The 19,798-nt window shown below is 42.7% G+C and overlaps 1 protein-coding gene across 4 annotated transcripts in view; it reads left to right on the top strand.

The window, feature by feature from the left end:
* The window catches only part of LOC124031787 (oxysterol-binding protein-related protein 2-like), a 29,903-nt gene extending 10,318 nt beyond the window's left edge, over positions 1-19,585 (top strand). For 2 of the 4 annotated variants that reach the window (XM_046343447.1, XM_046343448.1), the window contains exons 2-14: positions 5,323-5,513; positions 6,455-6,578; positions 6,941-7,016; positions 7,206-7,340; positions 8,463-8,560; positions 8,818-9,000; positions 9,221-9,328; positions 10,238-10,327; positions 10,718-10,841; positions 15,485-15,610; positions 16,035-16,158; positions 16,456-16,546; positions 16,731-19,585. In XM_046343447.1, coding sequence (XP_046199403.1) covers positions 5,477-5,513; positions 6,455-6,578; positions 6,941-7,016; positions 7,206-7,340; positions 8,463-8,560; positions 8,818-9,000; positions 9,221-9,328; positions 10,238-10,327; positions 10,718-10,841; positions 15,485-15,610; positions 16,035-16,158; positions 16,456-16,546; positions 16,731-16,833 — 1,419 coding nt within the window. In that variant the 5' untranslated portion in view covers positions 5,323-5,476 and the 3' untranslated portion in view covers positions 16,834-19,585. Of the gene's footprint in view, positions 1-5,311; positions 5,514-6,454; positions 6,579-6,940; positions 7,017-7,205; positions 7,341-8,462; positions 8,561-8,817; positions 9,001-9,220; positions 9,329-10,237; positions 10,328-10,717; positions 10,842-15,484; positions 15,611-16,034; positions 16,159-16,455; positions 16,547-16,730 lie in introns of all 4 variants that reach the window. The other 2 variants (XM_046343445.1, XM_046343446.1) reach the window with 2 other exon arrangements.
* Positions 19,586-19,798: the final 213 nt, after the last annotated feature.

Genomic DNA, 19,798 nt, shown 5'->3' with positions numbered 1-19,798 from the left:
TACTTAAGTCGTTTTTTGTGGTATCTGTACTTTATACGCTTTTATTTTGACAACTTTTACTTCACTATATATATATATATATATATATATATATATATAAGGGGTAAATATATATATATTTTGTATTTGTGGCGCAGTGGTTAAGGGAGCTGTACTGCAGCGCCAGCTGTGCCACCAGAGGTTCGCGCCCAAGCTCTGTCGTGACCGGGAGGTCCGTTGGGCGATGCACAATTGGTCTAGCATCGTCCGGGTCAGGGAGGGTTTGTCCGGTAGGGATATCCTTGTCTCAGCGCGCACCAGCGACTCCTGTGGCGAGCCATGCGCAGTGCACGCTAACCAAGGTTGCCAGGTGCACGGTGTTTCCGCCGACACATTGATGCGGCTGGCTTCCGGGTTGGATGCGCGCTGTGATAAGAAGCAGTGCGGATTTGTTGGGTTGTGTATCGGAGGACGCATGACTTTCAACCTTCGTCTCTCCCGAGCCGTACGGGAGTTGTAGTGATGAGACAAGATAGTAGCTACTAAACAATTGGATACCACGAAAAAGGGGTAAAATAAAATAAAAATCTATATTAAAAAAAAGTATTCTTTATTTATTTTTTTTGTTCTTTTTTCTGGACTACATCATCTTGTGCCCTATGGCTTAATTACAGGCTAGAACACTTTACCAATGCAAGAAGATACTAGTAGCTTCCAGCTTTGTAGGTTGAAGGTATCAATTCACTACACTGGTACTTTGTGATAATATGTTGACTTCAAAGCTGTTTTTCACCAAAAACAATAGTCATTGGAAAAAATGTTATGCAATTCACTTCGTCTCCCTCGGCCTAGTCACGTTTATCCTGTCTCTCACTGTCTGTGTAAATGACGTGATTAGGTCCTAAAGAGAGACTTTTATGAGAGATTTGCTTATTCTATGCAAATGTTGTTGATGGGTACAATAAAAATAAGTCCCAAATGGAAAGAGAAGTGATTGTTTTTCATCAGTATGCCCATGAAATCAGCCAAAACAAAACTCACTGACTCAATACGTACACACACTCTTACTGAATATGCATTCACCTGACTAGACCTAGGCTACATCTTGATTTTTCCCAGGTAATCAATAGATTTACCATTCAAATAAATTATTACCGTTAGGTTGTTAAACTATCAAATCTGACTTTGTTTTTAATTGACATCGATTTAAGGCAGCCCCCCGCAACCCTCTCTTTCTTAGTGGTTGGGTTGAACGCATTCAGTTTTACAACTGACTAGGTATCTCCTTTCCTTTACATTCTCAGAACAATGGACACATGTAATGCTGTTGACCTCAAAAGATCTGTCTGGATCAAGTGCCACTTCTTTTTTTGTTTGTTGCTGTGGTGTTTTGATGGTATAGAGTATCATAATACTAAACCTGGTATCGGTATCGAAGTTAGTTCTGGTATCGTGACCACTAGTTGGCAGTGGTCACGATCGGCAGCCTTTTAACACTAGGCTACAATATTTTTTTGTAGAATAGGAATCCGATACACACACACACACACACACACACACACACACACACACACACACACACACACACACACACACACACACACACACACACACGAAGATTAACTTTGTCAAGAATGTTTGTTCGGAAAGAATGTGTCTAATTGCTTTATGCTAACAAATATGCTAGACCTATCACACTTGACTTGAGCCATTCAACATTAGTTTTATTTGAAAGAAAATAGCCCAAACTAATAAATGGAATAAACTAGCAAATTGAATAAGTAAAACAAATTAATTAAATAGCTCTGCTCTTGAAAGAGCAGCTCCTCTCCCACAACAAGTGGTCTTTTTTACCCCATAACATGTGCAGATCGCAGTGGGCTCGTTTTCAGAAAGCAAATATGCCGGTTTGTCATAAAATTATATTTTGACACATTTGTTTTGATGAAAGGGGACCGACCCCCTGACAATCGTTTTAAGATAATTAAATGTGTGAAATTTTGAAGGAACGAAACTCTTTAAACATGTCGGATCCAGTTGGTAGTTCACATATTTTCACGCAGACCCGAGGTCGGTGGTCACTGAGCGGGAACCAACCTGGGATCCAACCTGAGGGACAACTACAGAATGTCCGGATGGGTTTAGCAGTGGGAGATCGGTTACTCCTCAGAAATTTTACCCAATAATTGGTCACTGTCTGCCGACTTTAGCCCTCCTCACCATTTTAGTTCAAGCATAGATGGGTAAAACCATACATTTAATTTGACACGTGATTGTGCGTTGTCATAAGTTGCCTTAACTTTCTTGTCTGAGGTGAGGTGACTGCAACACTTTTTAGTACTTAAATCAAATGTGCTGCCTATCCTGTTACAGCACAAAGGCCTGAAGCTGTAGGCCATGCAAACCACCTGAGATCAAAGTATCCTCCAAGCTCCAAGTCCTAGCGCCCTTTGGCCTGTCGGAGCAGACAGTTTTTGTAGCTTCTTATTATATTTGTAGCTACTTTCTTCAGCTGTTACCTGCAGATGAGTAATCTGTACAGCTGCCATGTCTTCCATGTGCTTCCTACGAGCTGCTTTGTTTTTCTCCTCCGTTCGTCTCCCGTCTGCTCCGCGTACACATGCGTGCTTTTCTGAAGGAAGAGCAGCATCACAACTTTGTTCATTTGCACAATTTCTCTATTTTGGGTAGCTACTAGCTATGCTTGTGTAACTTAATGAGCTGGATTTGCCTGTCCTTGCAATTTTAGTTACACTTTTAGCTAAATGCTAATGAGCAAAAACTGTGATTTCACTATTTGTTTGTGCTACTTTTGTTAGCATTCTGGTAATTGAGGCCCAATGGGCGTTTCTTGCGTTTTTAGCGCCCCCTATGCCGTTTAATACTGTAAATCCTGGGATGAGAGAAGGAGCGATATGGCCCAAGCCTAGTCGATAACACTTATTGTGAATGTACGTGATGTTTTGGGATGCAACACTCCCCTTACTTTAGGTTCTAGTTTCTCTCGTGCAGGTGTAACCCTGTAACCCTGTTACATGAGAGAGTGCTGTTCAGGTAAGAACAGGTGAAGGATAAGGAGTTTCAGTTATAGTTCAGCTGTGATGTTTTGGAATCCGGTGCTCTCTATTTGTGTTGATCATACAACAGTGTGGGGAGGTAGGCCTTAAAATATTTAGAATTTTAAGGTATACTGGTATAGATTTGTACAATACCGTATAGATAATGATTTATGTTAATACAGTGCTTCTTCACTGTCAGTTTTGTCGTAGTTTGGTTTTGTATAAAGCAAATCAGAATTGAGAGCCAATTAAAACCACTTAGAATGCCTTTGCCGCCATCTTGCATTATTTTCCGTTCAGCGCCGGCCGTTGGCCAATCAGCCGGGTACAGACTCATTTTCAGCCAGCTACTTTTTCCACTTCATATTAACTAGGCTACTTTTCGTTTAAAAGTTTTAATTCGCCAGTCCGTCGAGCCCTCTTCCGCCAGAATGATTCGATATGCATCTTCTAGCAATCTGTTGATAGGATAGGGTGCTGTCAGTCACAAAGCAGGGACAGGGAAACGGTCTGCTGTCTGTCCCGCCTCCTGGTACAATTTGCGTGCGCTGTGGTTGGTTGCAGTCAAATTTCTTTACACAGAGGAGGGCGAGAGCACAATGCTCCTAAATGTACACTTCCTGTGTAATGTAAGTGGGAACGATGAGTTAAAATGAATGACTAATTAGCTTAGTTATTATTTTCTGTCACATTCATTCATTTTCCTTTAAAGTTCACTTTAGCCAGCCATGTGGAGTCGTGGCGCATTGTAGGCTATTTACTGTGCTTTTGATTGACAACTGAACAGCAAGTGTTGACTTGTTTTTAAAAGTTGTCAACTGTCTGAATAAAGTCGATCCGCTACATCACTTTGCCATTCATAAAGCATGCAACGTGGTTATACAGTGCCTTCAGAAAGTATTCACACCCCTTGACTGATTCATTTTGTTGTGTACAGCCTGAATTCAAACTGGATTACATTTGAAATTTATCACTGGCCTACACACACACACACACACACACACACACACACACACACACACACACACACACACACACACACACACACACACACACACACACACACACACACACACACACACACACACACACACACACACACACACACAAACCACACCCCATAATGTCAAAGTGGCATTGTGTTTTTAGAATGTTTAACTTAAATCCATGGTATCGCATTGGGACAAGTAAACCAAATGATTATCCTAGGTTTCCTTTCCTAGGATGTCGGGGCTTGCCAGATAATGTCGCTAAAGTGAGCGACTCTCATCAGTCAGTGTAGCCTACCGACAGAGCGCTGTTCATTTGGCTCCATAATTTGCATATGCTACTGGTAGGCCTAGTCGTTTTGGTGATTTATCTGCAGATAAATTCTAAAAACATTCAAGGAAGATGGTGAATCATCACTGCAGGAACAATAGGTAGCGGAGAGCCTCATTCTTGTCCAACTGTAATAATTAGGGCCCTCGCGGAATCTAGGCATTCAAACGGAATATTTCAAAATCTATTGACCTTATTCGGGAATCAACTATGTAATTTGTAATGTAATTTATTTGCTCTATTTTTATCATAAGACTTGAACAGAATGGGTCAGTGATTTGTGTTTCCTGCAACTTTCTGAAGAGGCAACAAGAATGTCCCTGTTTGTGTGTGTGCAGTCCTCGTGTCTACCACTTATGCTACTGACTACCTTTCCTTCTCAATTCATTGTTAACTACAAAGTAGCCTATGCCTACCTGGCAGAATGATACAATGATTATTTGCATCAATCCAGTGGCCATTTGTTTTGCAAACTCACCAGCCACTGTGGCAGGTAGATTTAAAAATCTGCAAGTGGAGTTGGACAAAAAATGGAATTGTCCTTCGCAGTCCTTGGATCTTGCACATCTCATAAGACACATTTACAACTTTTATTATGCAGAAATGTACATTTAAAAAAAATGACCGTCAAATACCGCCATACACACTTTCATATGGCCCGGACCACAGGGCCCACACCACAGGGCCCACACCAAGGGCCCACGGCTCCACCACAGGGCCCACACCAACACGGCTTGTTGATCGTTGGTACAGTCCAAAATTCCCCAGTTAGTGTGTTTTTTTGAGGCATTCCCTGAGAACAGTCAGTCACTCACCCTAGTCCTCCTACACTCAGGTCACCACCCAGAAAAACCTCATGGAGGGGAGGGGCTACCAGAACATGTTTTTGTCTTCCTTTGCAAATCATTTTGCTACGGTGTGCACTAATGAATACAATCCTGAACTGTTTATAGTATGTGTCCAGCAGGTTTGCTGTGTGAGCTGCTGCCTTTTCTGACGTGGTTGCGGAGGAGGAAGTTGCCGTGCCAGAGACCAGTGAGGCCCGCTATAGGGACCATGTTCTAGAGGCTCACCTCCCTCTCCGATAGCACCTGGAGGTCCGGCTTTGACCCTGTACAATGAACAACGATGATGAATTCTACGACGCCGTAACAGGTGGGTGTCCCTGTCCGCACGGGGGGGGTGTACATAATAGAATGACTTACCAGACCTTCAGAGGTAACCACAAACCTGTAGGAGAACACACACACACAGAGGGAGAGAACATTGACAGTGTTACTCAGCATTTTTTTTTTATCACAATTATCAGCGTCCTTCAACATGGAAGTTCTGAAACGGGAGAAGTTACTTCTGGGGGGGGGGGGGGGGCTTTTGGTGTTTTGGAACATTGCTCTGATAACTGTCATGGTCAGGACTCAGGAGGTAGAGGTGTGTCTTTGTACTGTACTTCATGCTGTGGCACAGTGCCACACAATATGCTGTAACCTGAGCAGCTTAACTGACAGCTTTAACAATGCAGCGGTCTGTTCAGCGTCCAGGATTTTGGCTTTGCCATCAGCAGCAGCGGGGAAGGAAACGGCGTGCGAGGTGGAAGCACACAATGTGGGGTTGAACTGCGGAGCGTCGTCACATTGTCGTTCCTGTCCGTCTCGTATCAAATCAATTGAATTTATAAAGCCCTTCTCACATCAGCTGATGTCTCAGTGCTGTACAGAAGCCCAGCCGAAAACGCCAAACGGCAAGCAACGCAGGTGTAGAAGGACCCTTATCAATCCCAGATCACATGGCTAGCCCCAATTATTTATTTTAAAATGTTAACGGGGCACCACACCTTTTCTCTTTTCCACGCCTACGATGCTTAGTTCAGCGTCAGACAGTGGCTGTCATGTCACAACGTCCATATTGCAATCAGTTCTGCGGCTCCCCCTCATGTAGTCATTGCTTTAACCTGTAGCCCAATTGCAAGACTGTCTACTTTATTATTATTATCCGAGCATGTTTTATCATTTCTATATTAGGTAACCTTGTCAGGCAAGGTGAGTTGTGTGCTGTATAGCCTTTCCCTAATTTGTGGCCGACCGTTTCATGTGTGTTAGGCTTGGACTCTGATGAGTCGTATGAGGGCGCGTCGGAGGCCAGTTTTAAAGACGCAGGGGTGTACGACGTCACCCCGAGGAGCAATGGCTCCACATCACCGGAGAACGGAATCAGGAAGCGCAGGTACGCTCCGATTCCTGCCGTGTCCTCTCCTCCCGAGGCTTCTCTCTGTTTCTTTCTGTCGTCTCTCTCTTGCTTTCTGTCGCTGTCGACACTCTTTCTTCACCTTAGTCTCTCTCCCTCTCACCCCTTCCACATTGTTAATAGCTTTAACCCTGGTAGAAGACTGGCCAGTTCTCATGCTCCTCTTAACTCTAACCCAGTCAGTCTGCATGACGACACCCAACAGGTCAGCCTCTACCATCGCACACTGTATTACTGATAGTCACCCTAGGGATACTCTCCTCCCCTCGGATTCTCTGCTAGACACTAATGTGTTGTCTCTCTGTGTGTGTTTTTGACTTTCTCCTCCTGACGTCTTTCAGGACAACGCTACCTGCCCCAATGTTCTCCAGGAACAACTTCAGTGTGTGGGGCATTCTGAAGAAATGCATTGGACTGGTAAGGGCTACAGACCATATCTAAAGGACCACTTTTAGACCGTGACGTTCTCTGGGTCTCTACTAATGCCAGTGAGTTTGATTTTATCCCACTTGTGTGAAAGTATTTTGCGTTCTAATCTTGCTCATTTTCTCTCTCTCTCTGTGTGTGTGTGTGTGTGTGTGTGTGTGTGTGTGTGTGTGTGTGCAGGAGCTGTCCAAGATCACCATGCCCATCGTGTTCAACGAGCCCCTGAGCTTCCTCCAGCGGATCACGGAGTACATGGAGCACACATACCTCATCAACAAAGCCTGCTTGCTGTCCGACTCCATAGAGCGCATGCAGGTGAGAGGGCATTAAAAAGCAAATTGAAATGCCAATTAAAATTTGGCTAAAACGAATTGAATATGTCATTGAACCAATTGCACTTTATGGCAGCGAGGTGTGGGATCCACACCTCGCTCCAGAATCTGTAAGATTCTCCGACATGTCCAGAGGAAAACTACAAACAATGCATGCAGGGCAGAATTAGGCCAATATCCACTAACAATACAAACTCAAAAAAGAGCAATTAAGTTTTGGAAACATCTCAAATACAGTGAACCCCCTCTCATATCATTACCAAGCCCTGCAATGCCAAGAGCTGGGGCTGTGTTCACAAACCTGTTCTACTAACACACTGAAGCCTCAGGACCAGAACATCCAATCAATCAGGATAAACCAAATTACAACACAGTCAAAACAAAACTATATTGCTTATTGGGAAGCACAAGCACAAAGCAAAACGCAGTGCTATCTGGCCTTAAATCGACAGTACACCGTGGCGAAATATTTGACCATGTTTACTGATCAAAACCTTGAAAAAGTACAGGCTCAGTGAGCACAGCCTTGCCATTGAGAATGGTAGACACAGGAAAACCTGGCTCCCTGTAGAGGAAAGGCTGTGCAACCACTGCACAACAGAAGAACCTGAGACAGAGCTGCATTTCCTGACAAAATGTAAAAAAATATATAAAACAATTAGTCTCATTTTCCCAAATTTGAAACCCTTATTCAAGGTTTCAAAGACCTCTCTGATGAGGATAGGCTACCTGTGCTGTTTGGAGGAGGACACAGAGAGCTGTGGGTTGGCAGCGCACTACATTGCTGCCTGCCATAAGATGAGGGACAGTGTCTGACAGACCAATCAACCTGCACATGTACTCTACTGTATGCGTATTGTTATTGTTGAATGTATGGTTATTTTGACCCTTGGTTATTGTTGTTACTGTTGTCCCGTTGACAATTTAGATTCTCATTTTTATATTGTGAATATCCAAAATAAGCTTTGGCAATATCTATATTGTTACGTCATGCCAATAAAGCTAATTTAATTGACTGAATGTAGCTGGATCACAACTAGACTGTGTGTGTGTGTGTGTGAGCCAGTGAATCCTGTGGCTGACTCCTCCCCTCCGTTCTTCCCAGGCGGTAGCTGCTTTTGCCGTGTCGGCCGTGGCGTCGCAGTGGGACAGGACTGGAAAGCCCTTCAACCCTCTGCTAGGAGAGACCTATGAACTAACGCGGTGAGGGGACAGGGTTGCAACGCTCCCATACAAAGTGACACAGAGAGGAGTTGTAAAAAGCTGTGTAGCCCTGGACAGTTCCTTCCTGTCTTTGACTAGACTGCACACGTTATTGGCCTTTTTAATAGGACGTCTTTACCTGCCTTCAAGCATGAATTTAACAACACTTGTTTTCCTCTGCTGACCTTATTTTCAGTAGGCTATGATAACAACCTTTCTCCTTTTCACTTCCTCTCCTGCCTACTCTCGCCCCCCAGCGAGGACCAGGGCTACAGGCTGATCTCGGAGCAGGTCAGCCACCACCCCCCTGTCAGTGCCTTCCATGCTGAGAGCATGGTCGGGGACTTTGTCTTCCATGGCTCCATCTACCCCAAACTCAAGTTCTGGGGCAAGAGTGTGGAGGCTGAGCCCAAGGGAACTATCACACTAGAACTCCTCAAGTGAGTCAAACGTGGTTGGGTGGGTGGGTGGGCTTTATTTTTTTTTAAATCTATACCTGGTCATAGGGTTTTATTTGGTTGTTTTCTCAGTGCTTTGTCAAAGCCAGTACCGCTTCAGCTTCTGTAATCCTATTTTTCTTTACAAAGTCTCTCTTGTTGTGTGTGAGTCCATTGCACTGAGACTGTGTTTGCTGCCCCTCTCCTTCCCTCCTCTCCCCAGGCACGGTGAGGTCTATACGTGGACCAACCCTTTCTGCTGTGTACACAATGTCATCCTGGGCAAACTGTGGATCGAGCAGTATGGCACTGTAGAAATCCTCAACCACAGGTGAGTAAAGGACTGGATATTATAGTTTATCTTATTTTACCTTCAATTCCTGGTTTGGAAGCATACAGATGTGTATATATCCAGCACTTTCAGCATAGCGGACTTAGGGGTTAGTCTTCCATTTAAGTCAAATGTTCACGTCATCATGCATTGACGTCAATGGGAAACCAAGTGAAAATGTGTCTTAAGTGGAAGCTAGGATTCACCCTTTAATTTGTAAAGACAGTAGTTGAGCCATAATCAAATCAAATGTATTTATATAGCCCTTCGTACATCAGCTGATATCTCAAAGTGCTGTACAGAAACCCAGCCTAAAACCCCAAACAGCAAGCAATGCAGGTGTAGAAGCACGGTATGGTATATAATGGTATGGAGTGAAGACTGTCGTTGGGCCATAATGGTATGGAGTGAAGACTTGTTGAGCCATAATGGTATGGAGTGAAGACTGTGTTGAGCCATAATGGTATGGAGTGAAGACTTGTTGAGCCATAATGGTATGGAGTGAAGACTGTCGTTGAGCCATAATGGCATGGAGTGAAGACTGTCGTTGAGCCATAATGGCATGGAGTGAAGACTGTCGTTGAGCCATAATGGCATGGAGTGAAGACTGTCGTTGAGCCATAATGGCATGGAGTGAAGACTGTCGTTGAGCCATAATGGCATGGAGTGAAGACTGTCATTGAGCCATAATGGCATGGAGTGAAGACTGTCGTTGAGCCATAATGGTATGGAGTGAAGACTGTCGTTGAGCCATAATGGCATGGAGTGAAGACTGTCGTTGAGCCATAATGGTATGGAGTGAAGACTGTCGTTGAGCCATAATGGTATGGAGTGAAGACTGTCGTTGAGCCATAATGGCATGGTTTGTCTGTTCTCCTCATTGTTCTCATTCCTTTCTGTCCTGAGCAGTACTGGAGATAAGTGTGTGCTGAACTTCAAGCCGTGTGGCATGTTTGGCAAGGAGCTGCACAGGGTGGAGGGCTACATTCAAGATAAGAGGTATGTGGAGGTATTGGCATCATTCTGATAAACTGACTACGGCTTTCTTCTCTGGTCCTGAATTCACTGGTCCAGTTGTAAGTGTTTTTGTGACACTTTTGCCCGTGTCGTGATCAGTTAGGTTTCTAAATGTTTGCTCCCTGCTAAACACGTCCCTGGTGGGTATAATAAATAATATCTTCCATTTAGGAGACTCCAAAGCGACTTAGTCATGCGTGCATCTATTTTACGAATGGGTGGCCCTGGGAATCAACCCACATTCCTGGGGTTGAAAGTGCCATGCTCTACCAACTGAGCCGTACAGGACACACAATGATAGCACAGTGTCATTCTCTGTCAGTACAGCAGTATTTGGTTGCTGACGTCTCCTCCCATCTCTGTCGCTGGCAGTAAAAAGAAGCTTTGTGTGATCTATGGGAAGTGGACCGAGTGCATGTGGAGCGTGGACCCCCAGACGTACGAGTCCAACAAGAAGGCTGAGAAGAAGGCAGACTCTAAGAAACAGAAGAGTCCGGTGAGTGGGTCTCACACAACATGGAGCAAATGAGATGTGTTTTTTTACATTTATTTTAGCAGGAAAGATGTAACATGTCATACATGTCAAAAATTGGAAACCAGTGGAAAAAAACAAAGACACACACACACACCTACATGCACACGCGCACACACACACACCTACACGCGCACACACACACACCTACACGCGCACACACACACACCTACACACACACACACCTACACCTACACGCACACACAACCTACACACACACACACACCTACACACACACACACCTACACGCATACATACATGTACACGCATCAACACCTCAGAATCGAGAGAATTCATTTCAGAATACTAACGTAGAGCTTGCTTTATATCTCGCACACAGTATAGCTTGGTCGCCCCCAGTGGTCCACCTCCCTGCAAGTTATTTTCAAAGCAGATTGAGCCTAATAGTCTTCTTTTTTTTTTATTACCCTGAAGAAGGCACAGGGATGCCGAAACGTCGGTGGTTTCTTACCCAATCAATTACTGTGAGGTTATAGATACGGAGTGTGGGCTCTTTGTTTTCATAGCTTGTGTTTTATAGTTTGACACATTGTAAATAAGGCCTATACAACATTTACTTTTCTTGATATAACTCTCCTCTCATTTTGATTTCCTGATGATTCTGGCAGCATGCCATGATGATATGTCAAGGTTTTTAAAAAAACGTAGTCTATGGTAGGTCACTGTTGGTAGTCTGTAGCCTCTAATGTATGTTCTATATATGGGTCTTTCTATGATGGGGCCAATGTGTGACAATGGTTTGTGTGGATCAATGGTTTGAAACAAAAATGAAAAAGATTGCTATGCAGTTCCTCGTGTATTTGGAGAAATAAAAGTGAATTGATGCCAAATTAGCCCGTAACTCCACCGAACAACAACATAGGCCTAGGACTATATATCATTTTAAAATGTGTCATTTCATAACTTTATCACCAGATTATTTCGTGAATAGGGCCTGGCGTCATATCGAGTTAATTCAAATGTATTTAGTGGCGCGGGTTTCCAAATGCCTGTATTGCAAGTATCTATCTAGTTTTTTGGTTTGTTTTCATGAGTGTTTATGTCCGCTTGTTCTCATGTCTTTTTTGTCTCGTCTCCTTCGCGCTTTGCAGTAGGCACCTTCCAGGACACAACAATCCCCTCCCCCTGAAACTCACAACAACAGAGATCTCCTCTCTGCGGTTATCAGCGACCGGTTTGGTTCAACAGAATCGGTCCTATGGACACCGAAACACATTGAGACATTATTTTACTGTAACAGAGGAGAACTTAACCTTTCTAACGCCCTCTTTGTCTTGACTCTCAAAATTACGCACAGAGCAGACTACTAAACGGGAGTATTAAGGAACATTGATTCTGGAAAAACGCTCTGTTTTTGTTGGCACAACATTACGGTGCCAAGTAGCCTAAGGCGAGCAGCATTTTAGCCACAAAGTGATATGTGCTAGCTGTTTAGTCTGTTTTTATAAATGTATCATGAGCTTAAAAAGCATTTATATGACGAATTGACAACTCGTTTTCATTCTGAGAAATAAGCATATTCTTATCCAGGTAGGTAGATCACTCGATCTCAACATCTAAACAAAGTGGACAGGCTAGCATGCTGTTCACAGGTGTATGTTCATGGCAGTTCAACTGTTCTACCTTGTTAGCTAGCTAATATAGATCGATGTTGTCTCAGGGTTGCCACGGCTAGCTACAATTTCTAGCCTAATGACCACTCTCAACCTGCCCACTAGGCCTGAAAACTAGCCCCCCCCCCAAAAAAAAAAAGTTTTTGCAGCACGAGAAGAGTTGGCACATTTATCCAATAAGCTAACTATTGGTTCATCACACCAAATTATTTAGTCTGAACTGTAGAAGTGGTTGATAGTGAATGGTTAAGATGTAGGATGTCTCTTTTTCATCAACTTAAGCAACGTTAAATAGTATTAATAAAAATCACATTTTCAACTGGAGTATGAAAACTGAAAATCGAAAAGCCCCAAGTTTCCTTTTTGGCTAATTTTATTTAATAAAAAAAAGTTAGAATTCATGTGTGGCTCCAAGCCTGATGTCCCAGTTATCCATCCCGCTGTAGCAAGATGGAAAGGAGAGAGGAGATTCATCATGAGTCCAGTACATTATGAGTTCTATTCTACTAATTAATCAATAATTACTATTTATAATTTGATAGTCAGTAATGAAGTAATGAAGTTAATCTGTAACTCAGACTTCAACTTTCTATCACTGTCCCAGAATTGTCCCAAACTTATGATGAACTGTCCCAAATGACATTTGGAATGTTTTGATATGCCAACATGGGTCTACTCTAGGACCTGGGTCATTCAGTGATTTACAACAGAAACTAATGTGAGTAGTCTACTACTGAAATAGATCAAAGGGGACTGTCAATTGAGCCAGAAATTCACATTTTTTTTCTTCAAAAAAGCCAACATTATTATAATATTTATATACATTTTGCCTAAATGTACATACATAATTAGCCTGCATGTAAAAGTTTAGCCTAGGTTATATGCGTGTTGGCTACAGCCTCATGTCCACATCAATGCTGACATGAGAGGCGACAGAAAATGTAGCTAATGACATAAGTATAGGCTAAACGGCAGTCTGTTTTGAACATTTTAATGTAGTATTATTAAAATTGTGTTTCTGACACCTTCAAGGCATAGTTCATTCAGATCAAATGGTCACGAGCGAGAGAGAGGCCAATGCACCCTTCCTCCCAACACTCACACACTCACTCAGCAACTGCCTGATAGCCAGCAGAAGCAGGTCACAGTGAAATTAATAGATTTTTTTTTGTTTAAAGAAGGAAGAGAAAAAAATAGAAATGCCATGGCAGCCGCGGTTTAATTTAGAAGTAGACCAAAACAACATAACCCGTGACTGATACATTTTCACCCGCGACACTGTTTTCAAAATAAACCAATTTGACAGGAAAACTACAGACATGGCAACCCTCGCTAGACTTGAAGTATAAACATTAATCTGGCCGCTCATTAGCAAGTTGGCTTGTGCATGAGAGACGTGTTAATTTTCCATAATGCATTCAGTCATTATGGAAAATTCTTTGTGGACGGTTCTGGTTAAATTTGTAACAAAAAGGGCATCTTCATAAAAAAGCAAGATCAATGATTACTGCAAAAAGGAAAGTTAAACTATTTTGATAAGTGGGTCTTATGGTTGTGGAAGGCTTATATTTAGCCTAGATATCATTTTACAAGCCCTGAATGAATTTAGATGACTGCAGACTGTTTTTAAATGCTGTATTTGACCCTAAACCCACTTGGCTACGATGTAATTTGTCATTCTACTATCCAGAATAATGGAAAAGAATATAGCGTTGGGTGTTGTGTAATAGTCTATCCAACACAATTGAACACAGTAGACTGTCAAACCTGAGGCACAGAAATGTATGAAAACATTCATTCTCTGTGAAATCGAACAAGATCCTGCTGTAAATCAAGCAGACAACACATAATCAACATCAATTTACTAGGGATATTAGATCCAACGTGGATCACGGCACAACTGTCTTCACCAACGCAATGAATGGGACGCCAAAACATTCTTTGCAAACACGTTTTCCCCGCACTTTAGCTGTTATTCACCTGGCAAGTATTCTGCATAATTATTGAAGAACCACGTTAATGACCGTATCGATATTGGTTTTAAGTTTAAGGTGACTTTCGGTTACAAGCATTTGATTTGTACTAACCCAGACATTATTTTGGTTTTGTGTGCCCATGAAAACTGATTTCACGCCGTGACATAAGGACACTAAATATGTATATATATATTTAACCAGGCAAGTCAGCCCTGTGGCACTCCCAATCAGCCGGATGTGATATAGCCTGGAATCGAACCAGGGTCTGTAGTGACACCTCTAGCACTCAGGTACAGTGCCTTAGACTGCTGCGCCACTCGGGAGCCCAAGCATTTGCGAGATCTCGATGCCATAAAAACTGTCCAACGACAAGATCCAGGATTATTTATTTATTTATTTATAGCCCCTTTTTCTCCCCAATTTCGTGATATCCAATTGCGATCCAATTCTGATCTTGTCTCTCCCTAACCCGGTTGACGCTGGGCCAATTGTGCGCCGCCCTATGGGAGACTCCTGGTCACGTCCGGTTGTGACAATCTGTCATCGAACCCGGGCCCCCCGCCCCCTTAATGTATTGACATGAACAAAATTGGCAGATTATTATCGATGACTTATCAACAGCGGAAATAAGTTGTCCACCGCAGAAAATCCTCGCCGGTACCCTAGTTTCTAGAAAGACCCATATAGTAAACCAGTGAGAACAGTATGTTATATGTTCATTTCAGTATTCTGTTTGTAGTAGACATGGTATACTCATGGTACACGAAGTAAACATCCCTTGCTTAAGTAATTTCTGATGTTTGTTTTTGTTGCTTTTATTCATAAGGAAAAATACACATTTAATTTGGTTTTGAAAAAAGGGCTATTTATATCAGACATGTGTCTGCGCGCGCCTGTGTGTGTCTGTGTGTACCTGTGTGTGTCTGTGTGTACCTGTGTGTCTGTGTGTACCTGTGTGGTCTGTGTGTACCTGTGTGGTCTGTGTACCTGTACACAGGAGGAGCCTGAGGGGGTCGACGGCGACGATGCAGACAACATGCCTGAGGTCCTGGAGACGGTAGCTGTGATCCCTGGCAGCACCCTGCTGTGGAGGATATCGTCACGACCCCAACACTCTGCTCAGGTAACGCACGCCGGCGTGTAAACAAAGAAACGTGTACATTCACATGCTCATACACATACAAGTTGAGCGTATATGTTTCTTATGCAGGTCCCTAGTGGCCAATAGATCAATTACCTGTGATCACCTTGGCACAGGTGTGTCTAGGATATTTCATTGCTTTGTCCTCCACACTGATGAAGGCCTACGCCGATACCCGTTGGTGTATTTTAATAATGACTTGGCCCATAAATAAAGGCTTTTAAATCTTTCAAACCCACACGATTGCCTGGACTATAATTTTGCCTTTTTCTTTTCAATTACTATTCCCTTCCAAGAGCACCTGTGATTGTTCTAGAATACCTGAAGCACTCCTACTTAAGTTTATATACACACACACGCACATCGATTTTGATGGTGTTAATTCTGTAGGATCTTGTTTTTCCAGATGTATAACTTCACTAACTTTGCCATGTCACTGAATGAGCTGGAGCCTGGTATGCAGGCCACCCTGGCCCCCACAGACTGCCGCCTGCGGCCCGACATCAGAGCCATGGAGAATGGAGATATGGGTAATAGTCTTTCTGCTACATCCCCACACTTGCTAGACGAGGCTGCCCTCTAGCATTCCCTTTGGGTGGTGCATTCACATGTCCTATTTGTTTTCAGAGTCCTTTCTGTTCTTAGTGTGTGTGTGGGGTGGCGGGGTTAAAATCCATTGAACAGTAAAATATCCACATAGCCAAAGTATTAGTCTGGTTTATTGAAGTTATGGTTGTGTGTCAGTTTTTAATTACAGAATAATACAATTGTCAGGAGGGCCATGTATCAAATGAGTAATCTAAGATCCTATGTTCCTGTTTGTGCAGATCAGGCCAGTCGAGAGAAGGAGAGGCTGGAGGAGAAACAGAGGTCGGCACGAAAAGACCGTTCCAAGGACGAGGAGGAATGGTCCACTCGGTGAGAACTTGGGTGTCCTCACATTTCAAGATTAACTTTTTTTCATAAAATACTTGCATAATAATAAGGTAAACAGTGGTGTGTGTGTGTGTGTGTGTGTGTGTGTGTGTGTGTGTGTGTGTGTGTGTGTGTGTGTGTGTGTTTTTTTATTTAAACCATAATTGTGTTTTATCGTGTCTTCCAGATGGTTCCAGTCAGGTACAAACCCCTACACGTCCTCTCAGGACTGGCTCTACAAAGGGGGCTACTTTGATAGGAAATACTCAGACCTTCCTGATATCTACTGATCCAGGGGGGGGTTTCTATGAACACCTTCTGAACCAACCCCTTCCCCCCCTCGACACGCCCCTGTTCTAAGCACCACACGGTCTCCCGTTGGAACTCTGAAGCGGTGATAGCCTCTCCTTGTACAACACATGCGTCTGTGTTAGCACAACCCTCTCCTCCCCAGTCTCCTGACAGTGATGAAAGGGAACGGTCAACGGTGAAATCAGGGATGTGAATGCTCCTTTGACTGATAACGGGTTCTTTGGGACATGTTGGTGGCAGCACAGGCGGAAGCAGACATGAACACATACTGTGAGTCTGGAGGAGACTGTTTAGTTCTTGAACAGGAGTGCATTGTGGGTACCCCTCCCTATCAGGCCTGGGTTGAGTACCTATTTCAAATATTCAAAATACTTGAGCTTGATTTAAATTGTTTGGCATGTGGAGTTTGCACTTTTGGAATGATTTCATTGGTTCCGTTGCGCCTGACAGCTAAACAAAGCACACCTGGAGTATTCCACCCAGGTCTGGCTGTCCCCTATATACGTCCAGAGGACAAGCTTCTCATCACTGTAATGTAACCTGTATGTATAGATAAGAATGATCATGTGACCATATAGGCCAATCACACACATCTAGCCACATTGGCCACTGCTCAGTCTGTGAATACAGCCCCTGATTCGGGCAGTCGGCTAGTAATTCCCCCATCACAAAATATTCCTTTTGTTACTCTTCTGCATGGCTTTTGGCTAGCTAGCTAACAGTGTTAGCTACCCCTGGCTCTGTGGCGGTGGACCTACCGTATGTTTGGCCCGGCTGCTGCTGTTTACCTAGTCAGTCAATTTAGAGTGTTCTCGTAATCACAAGTAAGAAAATAACAATGAGCGTTACTAAGATTATAAGAAGAGAATAATAGGTACCAGAGGAGGCTGGTGTGGGATCTATAGGAGGAAGAGCTCATTGTAATGGCTGGGATGGAATTATTGGAAAGGTATCAAACGCGTCGAGCATATGGAAATCACGTTTGACTCCATCCCAGACATTACAATGAGCCCGTTCTCCTATATCCCCTCCCACCAGCCTCCACTACGGTGTGTGTGAGTGTGTGTATGAATGACCGTAGTGATTTGTACAGAATCTTAAGCCATATGGTTCCTTTTAACTACAGGTATAACTGGCAAGGGTGGTTTGCTGTGCGTGCAGTCATTTGGCTATGAATAAATGAATTGATAATTGTTACCTCAAGAACTAAATAATAGTTATCGCCAGAGCATGAGAAAGCATTTTTCATGTAAGATATACATGTATGTAAATACCTACTTTTTTATAAATATAGCTCGCTAATCATCATAATACTGTCCAACCAGCTCAAAGTGACTTTGGAATTGAATGGAATTCTAGCCTATATGAAGTAGAAGTCATTGTGTAATATTACCAGCTTCCCTTGTAAGCATATTGTTGCCTTTCTCGTGTTAGGAACTCTTTGTGGCTTTAAACCACACACTCTCACATCACCAATCTCTTTCACAACGACGAGCCATTATGTGGAAGTTCTTATTTATAAGAGACTGTGGCATTTCATCTTTTTCTTTCTTTTTTTTTAAACAGAAATATTCACACTCATGCAATATACAATAGGGGTATATATTTATTTTTGGGTGGGATTCATGTGCAGTTAATTGTACTGCGGTGAACATTTAGCCTTGTAGATTAGATCTGCATGCATGAATCAAAGTGTAAACCAACTCCAGAGCAGAAACCCGGACTTTCAAAGCAGCAGACGACTCTCTAGTGTCTATCTAGTGAAACATGTTATGTTGACCATTGGGAATGCTCTTCATGCGAGTCCAAACGGAATCTCTTGACGTTATACCATATTGAAATGTAGGGGGATTTAGTTTGGATTTACCATGTTACACTGTGCATTGGAAACGACTGTCAAAATCTATGCAACCAACCAATAGCGCTTAGGTTCTACTTTTACATGTATAATAATACACATAAATACTTTAGTTTTGTCACCGGCAGCCAAACCGACATTTAGATGACTGTATTGGCAGCTTCCTTGACTGTAGATGAGCCCATCTCATAAGTGATTGTGTCCATTTGGTTTGTGGATCACCATGGTAGTCTCTCTTAAGTAAAGAGTGTAAAGATGACTTGACAGTTTAGAGCAGTTTGATCTTGACAGAGTATTTGTGCCTCTTGCCTCAGTTTGCTACTTATTTTTCTTTATTTTTTTCTTTTAGCCCGACACGTCACAAAATTATGTCTATTGCTTTAACAACTGTCTTTTTGTTGTTGTTGTGGAATTGCTGGTGGTTTGAGAAATGGGCAACGGAATGTGGCAAAAAGATACGGCGAACCAAGAAGCCTTGCGTTGTGTCTTAGGTTGATTGCTATGTTTTTCTTCCAGGGTTATACTTAGTGCCTAAATTTAAGTAAACCAATTTTCTGAACCCTCTTTTTTTTTTTTTAACCTGCATTTCATTTAATATTTAAGGTGTTTTTAGGTTTATCAGATGAGTTTTTGGCCCATTTTGTTTTTCTAACCCATCGCTCTATACAGTACTTTATTTTTGTCCGTAACACTTTGAAATGTTTAGGTCAGAAGAAGTGTCCGTTATTTTCACCGTGTGTACAGGAAATGTATGTAAAACTGATCACTACTTCGGGTTGTGTCCACACACTTCATCACATTTCATCAAATTCTAATTTGTTAACTAGCAACTTTAAGACTAATGCACCAACATTAAAAAAAGTAGATTTTAACTTTCTTTGTGTGGTGTTTAATTGTGTAAGAGTACCTTATACACTGCCATTCCTAATGATTTCTACACTATGTTTTTCCATGACAGCTTTCACCTGGATTTTCCTGGTCAGTCTATGATCCCTTATTGATGTCACTTGTGAAAATCCACTTCAGTCATTGTAGATTAAGTGGAGGAGATGGGTTAAATAATTATTTTAAGCCTCCAGACAATT

This window comes from Oncorhynchus gorbuscha, linkage group LG03 (genome assembly GCF_021184085.1).
Source record: "Oncorhynchus gorbuscha isolate QuinsamMale2020 ecotype Even-year linkage group LG03, OgorEven_v1.0, whole genome shotgun sequence".
Taxonomy (NCBI): Eukaryota; Metazoa; Chordata; class Actinopteri; order Salmoniformes; family Salmonidae; genus Oncorhynchus; species Oncorhynchus gorbuscha.
This window is presented reverse-complemented; position numbering and strand designations above follow the sequence as displayed.